Raw genomic sequence first — 20,431 nt, 5'->3', positions numbered from 1 at the left:
TTTAAAGATGCTTATAGTTACATAATTATTTGATCATTGAAAATGTGACTTGATTTTTTTTTATTTGCTGTGAAGAAACAAGCGATATCAGCTAGCTCTCGATGTGACACAAATATATTGCAATTTTTTGTTTTTTCTGTTCAAATGCACAGTGTTGGATACCATCTGCTATTGCTCAAAAATAGTCGCTTGTTTTGTAAAACCAGTCCAGGCTGTTGTCTTCCGTTCAGTGCAGAACTGACTAGGGAAATACTTATGGACGAGGGATCCCTCTTCCCTTAATCGTTTGTCGTTGTCACGACCACAACTGTCAAACTCTTTCTTGCCTCTTTCCTATCCTGCGCAAAGGCAGTGAGAGTAGATTGCAATAAGATAACTAATTATATGACGGAGGAAACTACTATTTTTTACCCTCCCCTTTCTGCAGTTATCTGATGTTGTGGTTCACTGAGGCAAAGGGCTTGGGGTAATGTGACATTCACTCTGCACTTTATCTCTTCCTCATCACTGTTTACCCCAATGAAAAGTATATTGTGCTCTGCATCCTCTTCTGAGAAACCTCAACAACATACTGTATTGTTTGGACACACATACATACATTCGCACACACTCTCATATCAGAATGTGTAACTGTCAGGGAGACTGGTGGGATAACAGCTTACTTCCTAGTGGTGCCTGTGTAGTTAAATTTAGCAGTTTCCTGCACCTGCTGGGCCCAGCTCATTGCTTGATGCTGCTGTGAAGCTGTTCGGCTGTTTCAGCTGCTTACAACGTGGTTATCGATTATCCACAGGGTCTGTGTGGATAACACTTTCTTGGTTTGTTTCTTTTTATATCTTTGTAGCACACAATATTTATCATGGTCAGATGGATGTGGTGGCATTGTGCTTTCAATGTGCTTAATGCATAAAGAATTCAATAGAAATGGAGCATTTGTCCAAAACCTCAATGCTCATTTCACCAGAAAAAAAGGTATATAGTGTACAGTCCAAGCCTAAATTGTTTTACTCGCATGGAAATACACCGCTGACAAACGCGATAAGCTACTAACTGCTGTTTGTCAATGGATAATCTGACTGACATGATCCTGAATGCAAACATAATGTTTTGAATTCAACATTTGACTGAATACATTTTTAAAGAAAGCAAGTTGTTATAAATTGCCTTTTTTTCCAGCAATGCAAATTAAAACTACAAGATCTCTGTGTATACAGCCATTATAGAATGGTGTAGTTTGTTGGTGAATGTTGGAAATCCATCTTTGAGTAAGAGCCATTGCAACTCTTACTTGGAGTTCAGAGTTTAAATTCCCAGGCTCTCTGTATCACAGCAAGTAGAAAACGGTATTTAACACCATATTTAGTAGCAGTGGGCATCTCCCGATTCGATTTGAGTCTGATTTTTGGGTCTACGATTTCATTCAGAATCAATTTGATTCGATGGACAATGATTTCTGCTTCAAACAAATTCTCATGGTCTACTCCAGTTTGCTTAAAAGGACAAAATAAAAAATGGACATAAAGTTTTTTTTTTTTTTTTTTTTTTTTTTTTAACATTTCCACCTTCTTTTGTGAATTAATCTTTTGGGACTCACCTCAAACATTCATAAACATAGGCCTGTATCATAAAGAAAAGTAATTATGAAAAGAAAGTTGCAAGAAAGACATTAAAAAAAGTCATGACAAATTTTTGGCATAAGTTGAAATTTGAATGCCATTAGAAAAATATACTTGTCTTCACAACTCTACTATCAGAACATTTCACTTTCTGGAAGTTAGTGATTAGTGGTCACAGTGACAACCACAGTAGCACAATTTTTAAAACCTATTGTCCCTTTGCAGTGATTTGAAACTGATGGTAAACATAGTTAAGGTACAGCATTTTCAGATGGGATTTTAAAGAGGGTTGGCAAATCTAAGTAATATTTAGAATTGATAATGTAGTGCAATAATTTCTGTTTATTTGATTTTGCGTTGTCCCTGCATTTCAAATAGAAGTAATGTACTACATTGAAATAAATAAATAAATTAATAAAGAAAAATAAAGAAAATCTTGTCAGGCTGAAGCTTGAGTTGCACTAAAATGGTTTGAAGCCTTATAAGTGAAAATAATGACATTCTGATGAGCTTATTAGCTTACTGAACCTGAGTTAACAGGAAAAACACAATCTTGCATGACTTTTTTCACTAGCGATGCAGTTGAAAGTTGGATGTGTTTGTGCTGCTTCTCTGCAACAGACAGCGTATGAATGAGCGCTACAACCATCTTCATTTTTAAATTGCTGGTGTCGGAAGTGGTTGAAACCTATATTATGTTTTTCCCCCAGCCTTTGATGGGGGCTTTGCTGTTTTGTGACTTGTGGGTTCTTTAGGGACAGTCCAAACACAGTTAGTACTTTATCATGTGTTTAGTAGTACTTCATCATGTGTTTAGTTGTGTACATTATAAAAAATGAGATATCGACTGACATGCTTTTTCAGGGCCAATATTGATACCGCTAATAGATAGCCAAGGAGGCCGATAACCAATGTTTAATTTGAGGACTCAAGCAATATTTATTGCAGTAAAAGGGATTTTTTTTTTAAATAATATAAACCGCAACACATAACTTCATTTAAATTGCTTGGGATCTCTCAGTCAACACAGAAAACCTCTGCTGTGTCTGACACCGACACACAGGCATGCACGCACACGCGTATGAGAACACTTTTCTCTCACAATCCCATCAACCACTAGCTTATTTTTACTCAACCTCTGTCAGAGTGATCAATCGGTGTTGAAAGAATGTTTTTTGGGGGGGTGATAATGTGCGCAATGACGTCGTAAATTAGCAGCTAACTGTGTGGTTGCCTGTTTATTGTAAACCACGGTTTACTAGTGTAGGTTAGTCGAGAAGGCTATCCAGGATTCAAGACAGTGCAATGCAACTTTATTCTTATAGCGCAACTTATACTCAAGGTAATGCAATGTGCTTTTCATGATTCGAAGTTCAGAAGTGTCTCTTAACTTACAGTATCTAACGTGTTATCTAAACATGTTGTCGCTCCTGGCGTGCTCTCTGCCTGCATGTGTGTGACCAGTGCCATAAATGCCTTGGCTCTAGGTTTTACATGGCAAACCAATCAGATGCAGCTATGGGCGGGACAGTGCTGGAGTGAGGCCCCATTACCGACAGTCAGAGAAGTGCATGATCAGAGGCATAATGGCAGACTTTAGCGGTCGTAAGACGAATAAAAAAGGCAGATAAGGATATGCACCAACATGGTGAAAATCGGAAATGATAATTTGCCCTAATAATCCACCCTTAAATAATGTCAACAATAAATGATATATGCTATGGTGGTTTAATCAGCGACAAAATCTCCTGCTGCGTCAGTGTTTTCCATTGGTCAGTGCTTTTAATTAGGGGCACAATGAAAACCACAAGTACGTTGTGGAAAGGGCTTTAAAGTAGTCACGTGTGAAAAAGCATTTTACTTAAGTATTTATGCATCTATACATCAATCTCCTAAAATGCTAGTCCTACCTAGGGCATATTTAATTTCAGCCTATATCATTAGTAGTTATCCTAGGAAATGCAACACCAGCATGTGCTGGCCTCAAGTCAGAGGGTAGAAAGAGGGGCACACTGGCCATATAAGGGCTTCCTGATTATGTACAGTATGTCTCATTTCATGATCTGTTCCCAGCAAGCATCTCTCCCTTGTCTAGTTTAGTCATTATGTCAATGAAACATTTCCTCAGATTATATTTTTACACTTTATATAGGGACTGTAGTGTAGAGGAATAAAGGTTTGCAGCAATATAAATAATGAAGTCAATACAGGTACAGAATGTGTGTTTGTGTGTGGTACCGCCGCCATTGTTCGCTTGTGGTGTGGTGGAAGAATTGTTACCAAAGTATTTCTTGTTTTGTCTTACCCTCCGATGTAAGTTTCTTTTATTTTTATTTTATTTTTTTCGACATCCTCCCCGCTTATATTGTGTGTGTGTGCTGGAAACCGTCAAAATTCAGGGACACATTGTCTCAGATTGAGGTTTGTTCGGTCTCTCCTACAGCTTAATTGAACACAGAAGGAGGGAGCCAGTGAAAGATATAGAAAGAAAAATCAAGAGAAGAGGGTGAAGATGAGGAAGGAGGGTGCTCAAACAGGCATGCATATTTCATGAGGAACCCCCCCCCCCCCCCCCCCCCCCCACACACACACACACACACACACACACACACACACACACACACACAAACGCACACACACACCAGCAGTACCACCACACCCCTTTCTTCACAGAATTGCTGTGTACTGTTCTGGGCTTATTAATTCCGCTTGGTGAGAGAATTATTTTTAGAGACTTGGTGAGCTGGAAAAGGCTTTTAAAGTCACAAGCATTACACATTCTGCCTGAGATTTTTTTCATATACATTGAAAAGTTCTAAAAGTTCTTTGTTAAGACACGACTTTTTCGACACTTTGTCCCCTGCAAAGATCTACTTTTGTGCGGGATGAATTAAAAGTCCAACTTTACCAGTATTACGCTCTGATTTTTAGGTGCATATTCAAGTCCCTCTTGAGGGAGTCTAAAGTAAATCATTAAGAGCTTAGCTACGGTCAAGTCCAAGTTACAAAGGTCCAAGGTCGAGTCCAATTCCTAGTCAACAAAGTTCGAGTCCAAGTCTCTGTCCAACTCCAGATGAAATTAAAGATTAAAGGGTCTGATTTGGTAGACGGGCGCACATGTGCTTTCTAAATCGTAGCGCATCTTCAATTTTGTGCAAGCGCAAATCTTTGACGCATACATAGCATGCATCGCCTCTCTCTATTTGCACCAAATTGCGCCTGTCTACCAAATTACCAGATCCCGAGCTGGTCCCACCCCGACCACGTCTCGCCTATCGCCAGACCTGTGCCCGGTCACAAAATCACAAAAATAGGCCTATAGAATTGAAACTCAAGACAGAAAAAAACTATTTTATATATTAATATTTGTTTGTACATTTTTGACAAACGAGATATTAAAATAAACAGTTTTTTTCACGTGAACAGCTAAATTGAGAGAAGGAAACGTGCTGGTTTGTTCATCTCTGAGCTTATCGGGAGCTTTATCAATTACAATAGTAACATATTATTGAGTACAGTATAGACAGTATTTTCATTCATATACTTGTATGTGAGCAATATGTGTGCGTGAATTAGTTTGGCGTTTGCGAACATCGGTTTGTATTTTATCTAGTTTCGTTTTATTTGTGAAGATGTTGAAGTTTTGTGTTGTGTTGATTATTTGCTTTCTGTGCGAACACTTGTTCCTGGGTAGCTCATTGAATTCATGTGCGCGCTTGAAAGAGTGAGGAGAATATCTATTTGAATTTGAATTTCCTCCAATGTTTATTTGTATGTGTCGTGCAGCTGTTTGACTTTCCAGAACGGGCTGTGTAATGACGTCACTGCACAGCACTCCTCTGACATTGTCCGGAAGCGGACAGCAAAAAAACAAAACAAAACAAAACAAAAAAAACATATATATACACACACACACACACACACATATATATATATATATATATATGGAAGCGGACAGGAAGTGTGTGGATTTCATTTTAGTTTCAATCGATAGTGACATTTTAAATCGATTTAATTACGCTAAAAATTTAAATCAATCCACTACGATAGTAGATGAGAACCCCTGATGTTTTTAATCAATTTCAATCGTAGTAAATAAGAATCTAGATTCTTATGTGAAACAATTTTTTGTGCACACTCTGACAAAAACAAAAAAAATGTTGCGCCCAGTGGACGCATGTTGATTGGATAGTATGCATCCCTGTCAAAAAAATGACGTGTCCGGTACACAGGTATGCTGGCAAACGAGAGCGCTGTTTTTTAAATAAAATTATACATGACTGGTCCAAATGGGTAGGAATGTTCAAACACAAAATATTAGGGCAGGCATGAAATTAAACAGTATTTGTCAATATAGGGATTCACAATCATGGTGCAGAACACGCCCAGATTCAAAACTCACCGCCCGGCACTGGTTTGTACTTTTCATAGATAACATCGTGACGAGAAATGGTTTCCATAAAAGGTAATATTGTAAGGCTGCATTACAAGCTAAAGGTTCTGTAACTTAAAAAAGAAAAACCTTTGTGTGGCAGTGAGCGTATGCATGTTACTACTTTGTTCAATAATTTAATCCAGGAGCATATGTCACAATTTGGACTGAGCACACGGTGTTAAAAGATTAATTACTTTGCAAAATAATAATACTCATGTGAGAGTGGCCTTGAGAGAGATCAGTGGAGATATCGGTGGATATATACAAAACACTTTCATCAACCCCCCCATCTCTCGCTCTCTTACTCTCACTCTCTCTCGCTCTCTTTCACTCTGTATCCAACCCCCCTCACTAGCAGATGTTGGCTCCAAGGTTTTATGCGGCGCTTATGGATTGTCCATCTATCAAAGCCAAGCTTGTATGTTTGTCATTCGCCTGCCCTCTGTCCCACCTGTGACTCGATGAAACATTTCCAGCGGTGCCTGGCGCGCTATTAGCACAGTGTAAATATTACACATTTTTCCTGGATATGCTAGTTTGCATTACTTCCACCTTGCGGCTTCATTAGCTTTGAGCGACTCAGCGTTGTCGATGATTGCGGGCATGACCTAGTTGTGGGCCCTGCTCGGTGCGCCGCTTTCTTCCCCATCTATGTCCAAACTCCACCCATCTTTCTCTCACACTGAATTCCTATTATATATCGTCGCTCCAATTTAGGGCCTCACCTTCATCCTTTTTGGCCATCTATTATGGTCTTCCCTATTACCCTTTTATATATGCATCTTTCGTTCCTAATTCATCTACTTTCCACATCCTATTATTACTTTCTTGTCACAGTCCACCATTTCAGCCACCTCACTTCCAGCTTCACCACACCCGCTCAGCCCTCCTTTTAATCAGCCTCGAACACCAACACCTGCAACCATTTACCCGCTCAGTATAAAGCCCGGTCACTTCCCTCCACAACCCGCCAGATCGTCTCTATGCGCTACGCCGAGCTTTCCAGCAATTCCTCCTGCCAGCCTGCCTGTTGTCCGACCCTGTTCGCCCTTGACCTCCCGATTGCCTGCCGAATTGACTGGATCCTTGGTATTTCGACCTTGCCTGCCTCTGACCACCCGCTAGCCTGCCGTCTTTACCTGTATGCCCGAGCCCCCCTCCCGTCTCGCTCCCTTTGCCCGACTCCCAGCCAAACCCCAGCTCTCCCGACTCCAGAACCCCCCAGACGTCTGTGCCACGCTCCCGTCAGCTCCCACGACTACCCGCACCTTCTGTTCAATAAACACTCTGCCATTACCCTTACCAGTGCGTGCGTGCTCTTGGGTCCTCCCTCGTCCCGCCGTAACAGTACGATCTGGCCAGTCCAAATGGACCCAGCGCGCCGATCCCTCATCCAGCCGTCATCCGCTCCCGATCATCCGCCCAATTTTCTGCCTCATGACCGGCCCGAGCCCCAAATTGGCGTCCCGGAACGCTACGAAGGTGATCCAGAAACTTGCGAGGCGTTCCTAACGAATTGTTCACTTTTGTTCGCCCTGCAGCCCCGAACATTTGCCTCCGAGCGCGCTAAAGTAGCGTTCGTCATCAACCACCTTACGGGCCGAGCCCGCTTGTGGGGAACGGCGGAATGGAGGAGACGGTCACCCGCGTGTGCCTCCTTCCAGGCGCTCGAGGAGGAGATTTTAAAAGTCTTTGGACTCAGCTACGCCAGTGCGGAATTGGGCCGGGGCCTGCTCGAGTTGCGTCAAGGCGACGGAACGGTGGCGGATTACGCCATTGACTTCCGGACGCGAGCCAGTCAGAATAGGTGGAACGGTCCCGCACTCGTAGACGCCTTCCTTCATGGACTGTCCAGCCGTCTTAAGGACGAATTAGTTTCTCATGAACTCCCCGTCACCTTGGACGGGGTGATTAACCTGGCGACGCGGATAGATATCCGCTTGCAGCATCGGCTACGCGAACTGCAACGGGAAGAGACGCACCAGAGGGCTTCTCCGCCGGCCAGAGTGAGCTCCCATCTGGCGACGTCAGCTCCTCCCGGTGGCGGGAGTGCGCCAACGCAGCCAGCTCGCGCGCCCCTGACTCCTGAAGAGCGGCAACGCCGCCGCTCCGCCCGGCTCTGCCTTTATTGTGGGGAACCAGGACACTTTATTTCCGCATGCCCAGTGAAAAGACCAATCCCGGTCCCGAGTAGAGTAAAAATGGGTCAAGTGACTCTTTCCCTGTCCCGTGACAGAGCCCTCTTACAAGCCCAACTCCTGCTGTCTGATGGCCCCCACACTGTAGGCACCCTGGTGGACTCTGGGGCTGACGCTAACGTCATTAGCCGGCAGCTAATGATTCAACTCGGTCTCAAGAGCTTCCCTCTGCCCAAACCCTCACCTGCCCATGCCTTGGACGGGCGCCCCCTGGGGGTGATAACTCACCAAACCGCACCTCTCTCTATGCGCTTGTCAGGCAACCATGAGGAAAAAATACAATTTTGCATCCTAGATCATCCGCAGATACCGCTAATTTTGGGGCTGCCTTGGCTTTGTCGCCACAACCCTCACATCAATTGGGAGAAGGGAGTCATTTTGGCTTGGGGCTCATCATGCCATCTCTCCTGCCTCAAGCGCGCATCTGTTCCTGATCCCCTCGCCGCTCCGCCTGCGCATGCCGATATCGCTGGTGTGCCGCCTGAGTATCACGACCTTAGCCAAGTCTTCAGCAAAGCGCGTGCAACCTCCCTGCCTCCCCACCGCCCTTATGATTGTGCAATTGACCTATTGCCCGGGACAACGCCTCCAAGGGGTCGCCTATACTCTCTGTCGGGTCCAGAACGGCAGGCCATGGAGAGGTATGTCAACGAGTCGCTAGCGGCGGGCATCATACGTCCTTCCTCTTCTCCGGCGGGGGCAGGGTTTTTCTTTTCCGAGAAGAAGGACAAGACTCTCCGCCCTTGTATCGATTATCGGGGCCTGAACGATATCACGATTAAGAATAGATATCCTCTTCCACTAATGACCTCAGGGTTTGAGCTACTGCAGGGGGCTGCCTACTTCACAAAGCTCGACCTACGCAATGCCTACCATCTCGTGCGGATTAGGGAAGGCGATGAATGGAAGACTGCCTTCAATACCCCGCTCGGACACTATGAGTACCTAGTCATGCCCTTTGGACTCACCAATGCCCCAGCGGTCTTCCAGGCACTACTCAACGATGTCCTGCGGGACATGCTCGACAGATTTGTATTCGTTTACCTGGATGACATTCTCATCTTCTCCAAGACGCAGGGTGAGCATGTTCTCCACGTTCGCGCAGTTCTGCAACGCCTGCTGGAAAACTCTCTGTTTGTCAAAGCGGAAAAGTGTGAGTTTCATGCCTCATCAGTGTCCTTCTTGGGCTACATAATCGCTAAGGATAGCATCAGTATGGATCCCGCAAAAGTCTCGGCTGTTACTTCCTGGCCAACGCCCGAAACCAGAAAACAACTGCAGCGCTTTCTTGGCTTTGCTAACTTTTACAGGCGATTTATCAGGAATTACAGCGCCACAGCAGCTCCTCTTACGGCTCTCACCAGCCCCAAAACCCCTTTCCGGTGGAACCCAGGTGCCGAAAGGGCCTTCCAGGAACTCAAGCACCGCTTCACATCGGCCCCAATCCTTCAAATGCCAGATCCTGGTCAACAATTCATGGTCGAGGTTGATGCATCGGAGACTGGGGTTGGGGCCGTTCTCTCCCAGCGGTCACGGAAGGATGGGAAACTCCACCCTTGCGCATTCTTTTCTCAGCGCCTCTCTCCCGCAGAGAGAAATTATGACATAGGAAACCGCGAACTACTTGCCGTAAAATCCGCCCTGGAGGAATGGCGGCACTGGCTGGAGGGAACGAAGATCCCCTTTGTGGTGTGGACAGATCACAAAAACCTCGAGTATATCCGTCAGGCTAAGAGGCTGAACTCCCGCCAAGCTCGTTGGGCATTGTTCTTCACCAGGTTCAACTTCAACCTCTCCTACCGCCCAGGATCCCAGAATATCAAGCCGGACGCCCTCTCCAGGCAGTTTGAACTTGAGGACAGTTCATGCCGGGACCCCGAGACTATCCTTCCCCCGTCATGTGTCATTGGCTTGCTCACCTGGGAGATCGAGGAGAAGGTGAAGTCAGCTGCCAAGGGGCAGACTAAACCAAGCCAATGTCCCAGTAACCGTCTGCCTGTCCCCGACTATCTTCGTTCCGAAGTTCTACAGTGGGCTCACTCTTCGAAATTGACTTGCCATCCCGGCATTCAACGGACCCTGATTGTCCTCAGGCGACGGTTCTGGTGGCCCTCTATGGAGAGGGACGTGCGTGAATTTATCCAGGCCTGTCCCATTTGTAGTCAGAATAAATCGTCACATCAGGCTCCTTCCGGGCTGCTGCGCCCCCTTCCTGTTCCGCATCGCCCTTGGTCTCATGTTTCACTTGACTTCGTGACCGGTCTACCTCCATCAAACGGTAACACAGCCATCCTGTCCATAGTTGACAGATTCAGCAAAATGGCTCACTTTGTTCCCCTCCCGAAGCTTCCCTCCGCAAAGGAAACGGCACAACTCCTGATTGACCATGTTTTCCGCCTACATGGGCTTCCCCTTGATGTGGTGTCAGACAGGGGTCCTCAGTTCAGGGCGGCTTTTTGGAAGGAGTTTTGCCGGCTCATTGGCGCTACGGCCAGCCTGTCCTCCGGGTTCCATCCGCAGACCAACGGGCAAACGGAGAGAGTAAATCAGGAGATGGAAACTGCCCTCCGCTGTCTGGCATCCCGAGACCCTGCCTCCTGGTCGGCCCAGCTCCAGTGGGCAGAGTATGCCCACAACACGCTGACCAGCTCCGCCACAGGAATTTCCCCCTTCGAATGCGTTCACGGCTACCAACCTCCGTTGTTTCCGGCTCTAGACGACGACGCCACCTGTCCGTCTGCCCTTGCCTTTGCTCGGCGGTGCCGCCGGACATGGGCCCGAGCCCGCTCAGCCTTGCTGCAGGCCAGTAAACGCTACACTCGGACGGCCAATAGGCGGCGTACTTCGGCCCCAACGTACCAGGTGGGTCAGAAGGTCTGGTTGTCCACTAAGGATTTGCCCCTTCGAGTGGAATCCAACAAACTCGCTCCCCGTTTCATTGGTCCCTTCCCCATCCAGAAGGTACTGAACCCGTCAGCTGTGCGTCTTGCCCTACCTCGCTCGATGCGTGTTCACCCAAGTTTCCATGTCTCCCGAATCAAGCCTGCAATAGATAGCCCCCTGGTTCCCGCGCTTCCGCCTCCTCCGCCTCCTCGGTTCGTTGATGGGGGCCCGGTGTACACAGTCCGGCGGTTGCTCCGCTCCCGTCGCCGCGGCAGGGGTCTCCAGTACCTAGTGGACTGGGAGGGGTATGGCCCGGAAGAGCGGTCTTGGATCCCAGCCCGCCAGGTTGTGGATGCCTCCTTGGTCTCTGACTTTCACCGCCTTCATCCTGATCAGCCATCTGGACCGTCTGGGCGTCGTGGCGCGCCCCGGCGTGTTGCCCGCCCCCCCGCCCATGGGGTTTCCCCGGCCGTTGGCCTTTCCCTCCCGCCCAGTGGTGGCCTTGGGACGTCGGGAGCCGTCCCTTGATGGGGGGGTTCTGTCACAGTCCACCATTTCAGCCACCTCACTTCCAGCTTCACCACACCCGCTCAGCCCTCCTTTTAATCAGCCTCGAACACCAACACCTGCAACCATTTACCCGCTCAGTATAAAGCCCGGTCACTTCCCTCCACAACCCGCCAGATCGTCTCTATGCGCTACGCCGAGCTTTCCAGCAATTCCTCCTGCCAGCCTGCCTGTTGTCCGACCCTGTTCGCCCTTGACCTCCCGATTGCCTGCCGAATTGACTGGATCCTTGGTATTTCGACCTTGCCTGCCTCTGACCACCCGCTAGCCTGCCGTCTTTACCTGTATGCCCGAGCCCCCCTCCCGTCTCGCTCCCTTTGCCCGACTCCCAGCCAAACCCCAGCTCTCCCGACTCCAGAACCCCCCAGACGTCTGTGCCACGCTCCCGTCAGCTCCCACGACTACCCGCACCTTCTGTTCAATAAACACTCTGCCATTACCCTTACCAGTGCGTGCGTGCTCTTGGGTCCTCCCTCGTCCCGCCGTAACATTTCTCAAATCCATTTTATTCCCCACTCGCTGCACCATGTGTCATGCAGGGAAACATCGCGAGCAGTGGTCCCCGCTGAACAATTACGATGCAAAGCAATCCAAATAGAGATGTTTGCCGAAAACAACATGTGTGTAATTACTGCTTAATGAGGCCCTTGTCTCAGGCAGAATGCCCAATTAGACTGCCGGGGAGCAAGCGATGCCAAGGCCCTCTGAAGAGAGGGAGAGAAGAAGAGGCAGGCTGCAACTGCAGCAAGAGGTTAGAGACGATGAGAACATGAGCGGAAGGGGGGGGGTGGGAGAGCAATGGATGAGAAGATGATTTCAGCTGTAAATGGGGAGTAATGGCAGAGCTGATAGCATTGAGTCAGGATAAATTGGCATTTTAAGTGAGAGAGTGAAGCCGTGCATCAGAGCTGATGGGTGGGGGGTGCTTTACATTTCAATATATGAGCAGCCATGTTGAAGCACAAAATGGCTGACCTTTCTAGGTTGAATTTAATCTTTTTGATGGGGTATTTTTCCCCGCATGTAATAGTATTTATTATCTGTGGCAAGTCACTGATGGTATAATGGTGCATTAGCATTATTTTGGTGCAGGCAGATTGTGTTCATTTATCAGTCGGCGATGATATGAATTTATGTATCCACTGGTGACCAGTCCAGCATGTTGTCTTCCATTCACCCAGTTCAGGATAGGTGGTATCAGAAAAGGATGGATGGGAGGATTATTTGTGGCATTGCCGTGTTGAATGTGTTTGGATCTTACTGTAGTAGTTAACTCTCAAAGTTCTCTGTACGAAGGTATGCACCATTTGCTCCCACTCATCTAAACATGACATTCTGATTAATATTGTATTTGTGGAAATTGCATAACAATGCATGGAATTTCTGCCTAATTCATATTCCATAAAGACCTTTTAAATTAAATTTTAAATTGTCTCACAACTAGTTTTACACTCAAGATTCTCTTTTCAAGAGGAGTTTTTCCAATTTGCTCTTAGACGTCACTCTATTTTCAACTGCACTCTAGGCAATCCTTCAACAAAAGCATAAAAGCCACTTGAGGCACCGGGTGGGTTTTTTTGTGTACGAAAAAATAAGATTGTTTCACAAACCCAACTGAGAAATGTATTTAGAAGGTGGCTGGATAAATGTGTCTTTTCAATCAGCACTAATCATATCAAGTACTGTTCTTCCATAAGGCTAACGTGACAAACAGCCAGCACCTTGGGCTGATGCAAGTTAAGAATAAAAACACATGCTTTCCTGTCCAGTATGTCTGCACTAATTTTCTTTACTCTTCTTTTATTGAAGATAAATTATCCAGAACTCACAACATTCACACTACTCTCTTAAAGGGACACTGTGGAAAATTTAGACCATGTTTCTTTAAAAAGGTATACATTAAATGATAATAATTTTCAGAAACTTGCAAATAAATGTGTTCTTAACGACCAACAGCATGTTTTAAATATAACCGTAGGTCTACTTATCATTAAATTATATTACATGGGGGGTGACACTTCTCTGGAGGCTGCCATGTTTGTTATAGCTATGGACAATGCAACACCTCCTGCTGGTCGAAATGAAAAACGCTCTAAATTTTACACAGTGTCCCTTTAAGGCACCATTATTTACAAGCTTACAATTAACTTATTTTCTTTGAAGCAGCCTTTTGTTTTGTTATCAGCTCACACGTGGTCCTAGAGAAATCCTGTTTGACTGTCAGTCTGCCTTTTATTCAAGTATGTTGTAAACTATCAATCATTTATGCTTACTTAGGACACACTTACGTACTTATGCTACTGAATGGGAAGGTGTATTCAAACTTGCCACTGATACTTTATATTCAATATTATGACAAGATAGACTTAAACCCTGCATTTTTTGTGGGTCCTGTAAGGTTAATATGAAAGAAGTTTTCAAATTAAAAGGGGTGCCACAACTTCATAAGCCATGCTTCATTAAGCAAATTTATTCGTTCTCCCAGCATCAAGTAAATTAGTCAGCATCTCATTTGAAATAAGTATGTAGAGTCTGCAGCTCTGGGTTTTATATTTCCCTCTGAGTTTAAATGAAGGCCTAGTCTAAAATAAAATCAAATACAGCGCTGTTATAGTAATGTATCGTCGTAATGTGTTAATTGGAGCTACTGAATTTTGATATAAAGGTTATATTGGTAAGGCGTGCTTTTATTGAGGCATCAAGTGATTCATGATCTTTATCACCTAAATGTTATTTTAGTATTATTATTATTATTTTTAATATTGCCAGTTGAGGTTGAATACATCGTTGTAATCAAATGTAACTACTCGGAATGGGCCGATATCTGATTCTGACAGTGTGATCCATGGGAAAAAAATATCACGGTGGCACGGTATCACAGTATTAAGAAGACAGTTCTAGATTTTTCAATAGAAAGCAGTCTATTTTATTTTTAAACAAAACGTTGCATTTATGGTACATTAAGAAACATGTACCATGTTTAGTACAAATAAATACATGAACACTCTTCTTGTTTTTTACTTGCTCTTTGGAAGTTAGAGCCCCGTTACCGTTAAAATGATCGTTATCCTCCATGCATTCTTATCATCCATGCATTCCAAGAAGGTTAAAAAATAAAACACACACACAAATTGCCATCGAATTATTTCCAGAAGCGGCTTGTTGGGTCAAGTCTGCAAGCACTAGTGATACTGTATCTTGGAATTGCGCCACGCTTCTGTCATGGTCAATTGTGAGGCACATTTGACTTTGAATTTATCCTCTAAAATAATAATCATTATATTTTCAAAATAACTTCAAATGTTATCACCTTAGTCTTAAAATAATACTGACAGCACATTTGTTTCCTTGCAAGCATACATTTGTGTTTTTGATACAGAATGAGCACTTAGATTTGCCTTTTTTGAAGTTGCGTTTTAAGAGCCATCTTGTAAGATCCAAAAAGGTTACGAAGAGTGTGATAATCATCATTACTTGATTTTGATTGGTAAAGCTACAGCTATTCATTCCCGAAAAGTGGGTGACGTCATTAAATTTGTGATATTAACTGAAGGCTAGTTTTCTTCTTTTCTCCTTTTTTTGAACAGATTAATAGCAATTCCATTCGTTACAATCGAAAATGCCGTCTGAGAAATGAATGTTTGGAATTTGAGTGTGGCCACAGAACAAGTATATTTTATGAAAATGTTCATAACAATTTTTATCAACAAAAATTATATATATTTTTTTCATTTGAATGCAGTTGAAAATGATCAACAAAAGTCATCTGAACCAAGATCTGATCCAGGTTGCTCACTTGGCAACCACATAATCTTCAATGGAGAATTACATGTAACGTCCAGATGCTCATTGGACTAGGATTTCTAATAATATTTTACGTTTGAATCCGAAAGAAAGTGTGAAGACAAAAAAGACGTTTAATTCCTTTGAGTTCTAGGGTATCATTTTTTTTCAGATTACAAATATTTAAACCTTGATGAAGGTCACTCTCTTGTTGGTCAGTTTAACCAAGTATGTCATATGTTATTTCTTGTTCTCTTACCCAACATGGTTTATTTTGTCTTAGAGATGTCTTTTTGTGTGTGTGTGTGCGTGTGTGTGCACAAAGATGGCCACCCAAATAAAAAGGGCTCCCAGTAGATTCACATCCAAGGAATCTGTAGTGGAACGCTGTCGAGTTTGATCATGTTGTCTCTGCCGTCTGGCTTCTGTGCAGTGATATTACAAAGAGTGACCTCAGTCAGCAAACAGAAAGGGGGCTTCATTTGACACTGGCTTTCTTTGTGTGTGCGTGTGCACAATTGTTATGATCCAGCCCAGTCAAGGTTTGTTCCATTTGCTGCATGCGTTCCATGAAAAAGTGTGATGCCTTCTGAAGCCAAGGGCGTTTCACAATACGTCTCCTCTTAACAGGGTAGCAGTTTCTCCGTCACCTTGACACTGCACCTGTTCACTTACTGATGATCTGTTTGTGGCGCGGAATCTCATTTTGTCCTGAGCTAAAAACAGAGTGTGACTTGTTTTTTTTCCCCTCTTTGTCGCAGCTGATCTTTGCAGGGAATTCCTCTGGGATTAATCCTTCCAGCACACTTGACATCAGAGCGAGTGTGTTGCGTGTAGCGCTCATGCGGTGGTCCAGGATTGTTTTCCCTACACTCTAGGAGGGGCTGGCGAAGGGGGGGTCAGGGTTCACTGTTTGAGTCCTAACCCCCGTCAGACGGTGTTTTGGCACCTGCAGCAAGCGATCTTTCAATGCCTTGTTAACTCGTTCCCGAAGACGCGCCGTGTTGCCGGTACGCCCTGATTCGTTTTCGCTCTTTCTTATACACCAGACAGCCCACAGGGAAAAGCCTATCTTTCACTACTGAGCTCATGTAGCCTCATTACTGGCCCCGCTGATGAACAGTAATTACCGACAGTTCTATGCCACACATATAATGTTGAACCAAAGTGACAAAGTCATTAGTCTCACACTTTTGGCCACCCGTAAACGCCGTCACCCCCGCACACGATCTCCATGCCGGATTTCCTTTTTTTTTTAAAATATATTTATTTTGCATAGCATGTTAATGTCACCTCCCTGTTTCTCCCCACAGTTTGATGGTGACAACATGTACTTGAATGACAGCAACCAAGAGTTTCGGTCGCCAAACCAGGTAGGTGTGCCCACATCTGTCACCAATTTTATTGATGTTGACACTCTATAGACATGAAAACAAACAGAAAAATACATTACAATAAACTTTAATTAAAAACACGTCGAATTTTGTAGAGCTGGTAGAATGACTTGATGCAAGATTTTTGTTTTTCCACACAACTTGCATGTGAATCTGGTGTAAACATTGCCTTAGGAAATGCATCACAGTTTAATAAAGTTGGACAAAGTAACAGTCAAAAGCCTACTATATACATTTTTGTTTCAACAATAGTTCATACGAGTATAAACCCAGCTCACTGTCACAGGCAAGCTTGACCTTATCCCAGATGACTTTGGGCAGTCACAGTCACAGCTATGGGCGAGTTGGAATCTTCAATTAAACTGACATGCATGTCTTGTGGGTCGAAACAGGAAGTAACCTTGCAGAAAAAAAAAGAAAACTTTCAGTCCACAAAGAAAGGTTGAAGTTTAGCTAATCTCAAACGCTTGCACCTGCTTATTATTATTATTATTATTATTATTAGTATTATTATTATTATTAAGCTGTTGATTGTGGTTGTGGGTTGTTGTTGTGGGTTTTGGGAGGTTCTGTTGTTGTGGGGTTTATGTTTCTAAATTCATGTTTATGTTTCCCTCGGGACGGATTTCCTTGTCTGTGTTCTTGTTAGTCTAATTGTTCCGCCAGTTGTCAGTGTGTTCCCACCCCCGTGTTTCAACCAATCAGATTCCCCTGTCCCACGTTCCTGTCCAGCTGTTTTGTGTTCTCCTAGCTGTCGGGTTAGTATCTTTGTCATCGGATTGTTTGTCTCTGTGTCGCGCTTATCTTTCATGTTATTTTGCCAAGTTCCTAGTTTATCTTCGTATGTTATATTTTTTTGTTTTCCATATCCTTCAGTCTTGCTGTTGGTTGCTAGTTTATTTTCTAGTTCTTTGTTGTCAATTTGTATTCAGTCATTCTTTGGCGTTCTGGTTTCTTTTTCATATAAACCATTATTTTTGGAGCTCAACCTGTTTTCTGTTTTCTGTTTTTTTTGTTTTCCATATCCTTCAGTCTTGTTGTTGGTTGCTAGTTTATTTTCTAGTTCTTTGTTGTCAATTTGTATTCAGTCATTCTTTGGCGTTCTGGTTTCTTTTTCATATAAACCATTATTTTTGGAGCTCAACCTGTTTTCTGGCTTCCCTGCATTGGGGTCCACTACCTCCACCTCTTCACTCACCACGCCTGGACGTGTCAAACATCGTGTGTGTTATTAAATTGAGTTAATTACAGTACTTTTAGACACATTTTTTCATCGTATATCTAATAACATAACAGTGCATGGCAATATACACATGGACATAGCCGCAGATGCTGAAACTAATGTTGCAACAGTAAAATGATTTGAAGTTTCAGTGCTTTATTTTTTTTGACACAGCTGAATATTAATTTGTTGAAAAGCCCTAAAAGTGATCATCACTGACATGCCAAATAGCGCCTCCCATTTAATTTTCGGAAGTCCTCTCCTATTTCCCCGTCAATTGTTTAAACGTCCTTACTCTTCCACCTGTAGTCATCTTCGGACCCCGTCCCATTTGTTTGAGATGATTTGCTGGTCATATTACTTGAGATGTTCTTTACTCAAGTGACAACTTTTGTAAGCTCAGAGTGTGGCCTTGCCCTTCGCTGTGTCTCCCCGCCCCACCTGCCGACATCCATGCCGGCTTTTTCAAGTGCACGTTCACAGGCTGAAGGAGACATATCAAGCCGTCTTTTGTTTTTCATAATGTGTCAAAATCCGCTGGAAAAATAATCCATGCAGCCTCACTGTTAACAACAAAGAGGCAATAAGGTGGCGCTTGACGAAAGTGCACTTCACAAAGTTTTGTGTAAACGCTCTAACACAGATGCATACCATGTATATAATCACGTTATGCGTAAATACATTATAGTACTTATTTTGCATTTGAATTAATGATATTTAAACAGATGTTTGGAAAAAATGGTCTGTTTTGAGTCGACCCAGACTCAAAACTCGACCTGTACTTGGAGAAATACTATATCTTAATTTATACACGGCATATGGATTATGCCATAAAAAGTGTTATCAACAGTGTGAGTCAACAGGTCACTCACAGCTTATAGAAGCCACATCACACCGCCTGCAGCTTGGCTGATGATCTACTTGCTATGGATGCGCAGTCATGATCACAGTCGGGGTGGTATGTGCAGGCACGACATTGAGTGCTCCCAGCTGCTAGGCGGGAAAACACGGCTGAACATGTGGGCAATTTTAGAATGTTGTGATTTGTTGATCCAGCACTCAGAAAAGACTGTGAAAACATGGCGAGGTGGACCCTCTTCATCAATTAGCGGCTTGCTAAATGCCGTCAATCACGGGTCAAGACCAGCGTGTACACAGGAACAACTAGCAAAGGTGCCGTTTATTCACTCTGAACTTGTGGTCTGACATTTATTGGAAAGATAGCTGCAGCTTTGGCAAAACTCATCTCTCATTTGCATTGAAAATTAGTGTGCGAAGTGCAAGAGTTTGACGTGGAAGTAGCCTTTGTGGGTCCACCAGAGCGTCGCGATGATGCAGTGTTTAACAACCACCTTCACCTCACAATATTAGACAATACTGTTGAAGAAACAACCAGACTTTCAGTTGCTGCAGAGGAGGGAAGATGGGGAGTTTAATCGCCTTCAAGAGAGTTTGAAAACACTTGAATTTTGTTTAAAGTAACAATATGGGCAAAGACCAAAGTGTATTGACATTGTCACTATGCTTTTGTTGTAAGGCCTAAAATTGTTCCCTCCAAGACAAAGGCAAAAACAACGGCGTCATAGAACCACACACATAACGCACAAACACATACAGTACATACGCACCCATTGATTCTAGTATAATCATAAGGTTGTCTCTTACCTTTGATGTTGAGATTGAGTGACTGTAATGAGAGGTCGAGAGGGAGCTTTAAAGCTTATTGTCTACTTATAGCTCACATCACAGACCGCGGGTCCATTATTGTTAGCCACATTTGCTGGCCTGCCCTAATTATGTCACTTTACATGCATACATGTGTGCTCGCTAATTGGGATAAATGTCCAGCTTTGTACTTTCTCCGCTGCGGCAGCCATGTGTCAATCAGTAGCTGCCTCGGCAGGTCGGTGCTGTTGTGTCAACAAATAGCTTCTTAGTGGATAAAGCAATTTGGGCTTTTCAAAACATCTCAGCTGCAGTCGATGCTCTGTCAGTGATGTCAAAGAGAAGCTTACTCACCAGTCCCGAAACTCCCCACCACAAACACAAAGTTCACTCTCTGGCTTTAATTCCCCAAATCCTTTAATGCACCACAATCATTTGAAATGGAGAAAGGGGGGGGGGGGGGGGGGGGGGGTGAAGTGTGGAATCGCTTTGCTGTAGTGTTGATGGTTTCAAATATGAAACAGTAACATGAAATACTAGAATGATTAATAACTTGGCCTTCACTTGCCCTAAGGTCTATAAAGGGACCATTTTTAAGCTGCCTGTCTGTCTTGTACCATTTTATTCCTTGTTATGAAGTAAGTTAGTCGTTGTTGTAACAACATGTT

At 44.1% G+C, this 20,431-nt stretch overlaps 1 protein-coding gene and 1 long non-coding RNA gene across 3 annotated transcripts in view; one reads left to right on the top strand and one right to left on the bottom strand.

Moving 5' to 3' along the window:
• LOC148427571 (TOX high mobility group box family member 2-like) overlaps positions 1 to 20,431 on the top strand; it is a 109,615-nt gene that overhangs the window by 40,388 nt on the left and 48,796 nt on the right. For both annotated transcript variants that reach the window (XM_088441955.1, XM_088441946.1), the window contains one exon: positions 16,796 to 16,855. In XM_088441955.1, the coding sequence (XP_088298081.1) occupies positions 16,796 to 16,855 (60 nt within the window). The remainder of the gene's footprint in view (positions 1 to 16,795; positions 16,856 to 20,431) is intronic.
• LOC148427572 (uncharacterized) lies at positions 16,765 to 20,179 on the bottom strand. Its single transcript, XR_015868707.1, has 3 exons — positions 19,764 to 20,179; positions 17,155 to 17,276; positions 16,765 to 16,900 (listed from the first exon to the last, which is right to left on the bottom strand). It is a non-coding gene; the product is annotated as an uncharacterized LOC148427572 (long non-coding RNA).

This window comes from Hippichthys cyanospilos, chromosome 2 (assembly GCF_059441005.1).
Source record: "Hippichthys cyanospilos isolate Australia breed blue-spotted pipefish chromosome 2, RoL_Hcya_1.0, whole genome shotgun sequence".
NCBI lineage: Eukaryota > Metazoa > Chordata > Actinopteri > Syngnathiformes > Syngnathidae > Hippichthys > Hippichthys cyanospilos.
Note: the sequence above shows the minus strand (reverse complement) of the source record. Positions and strands in the feature narration are given on the sequence as shown.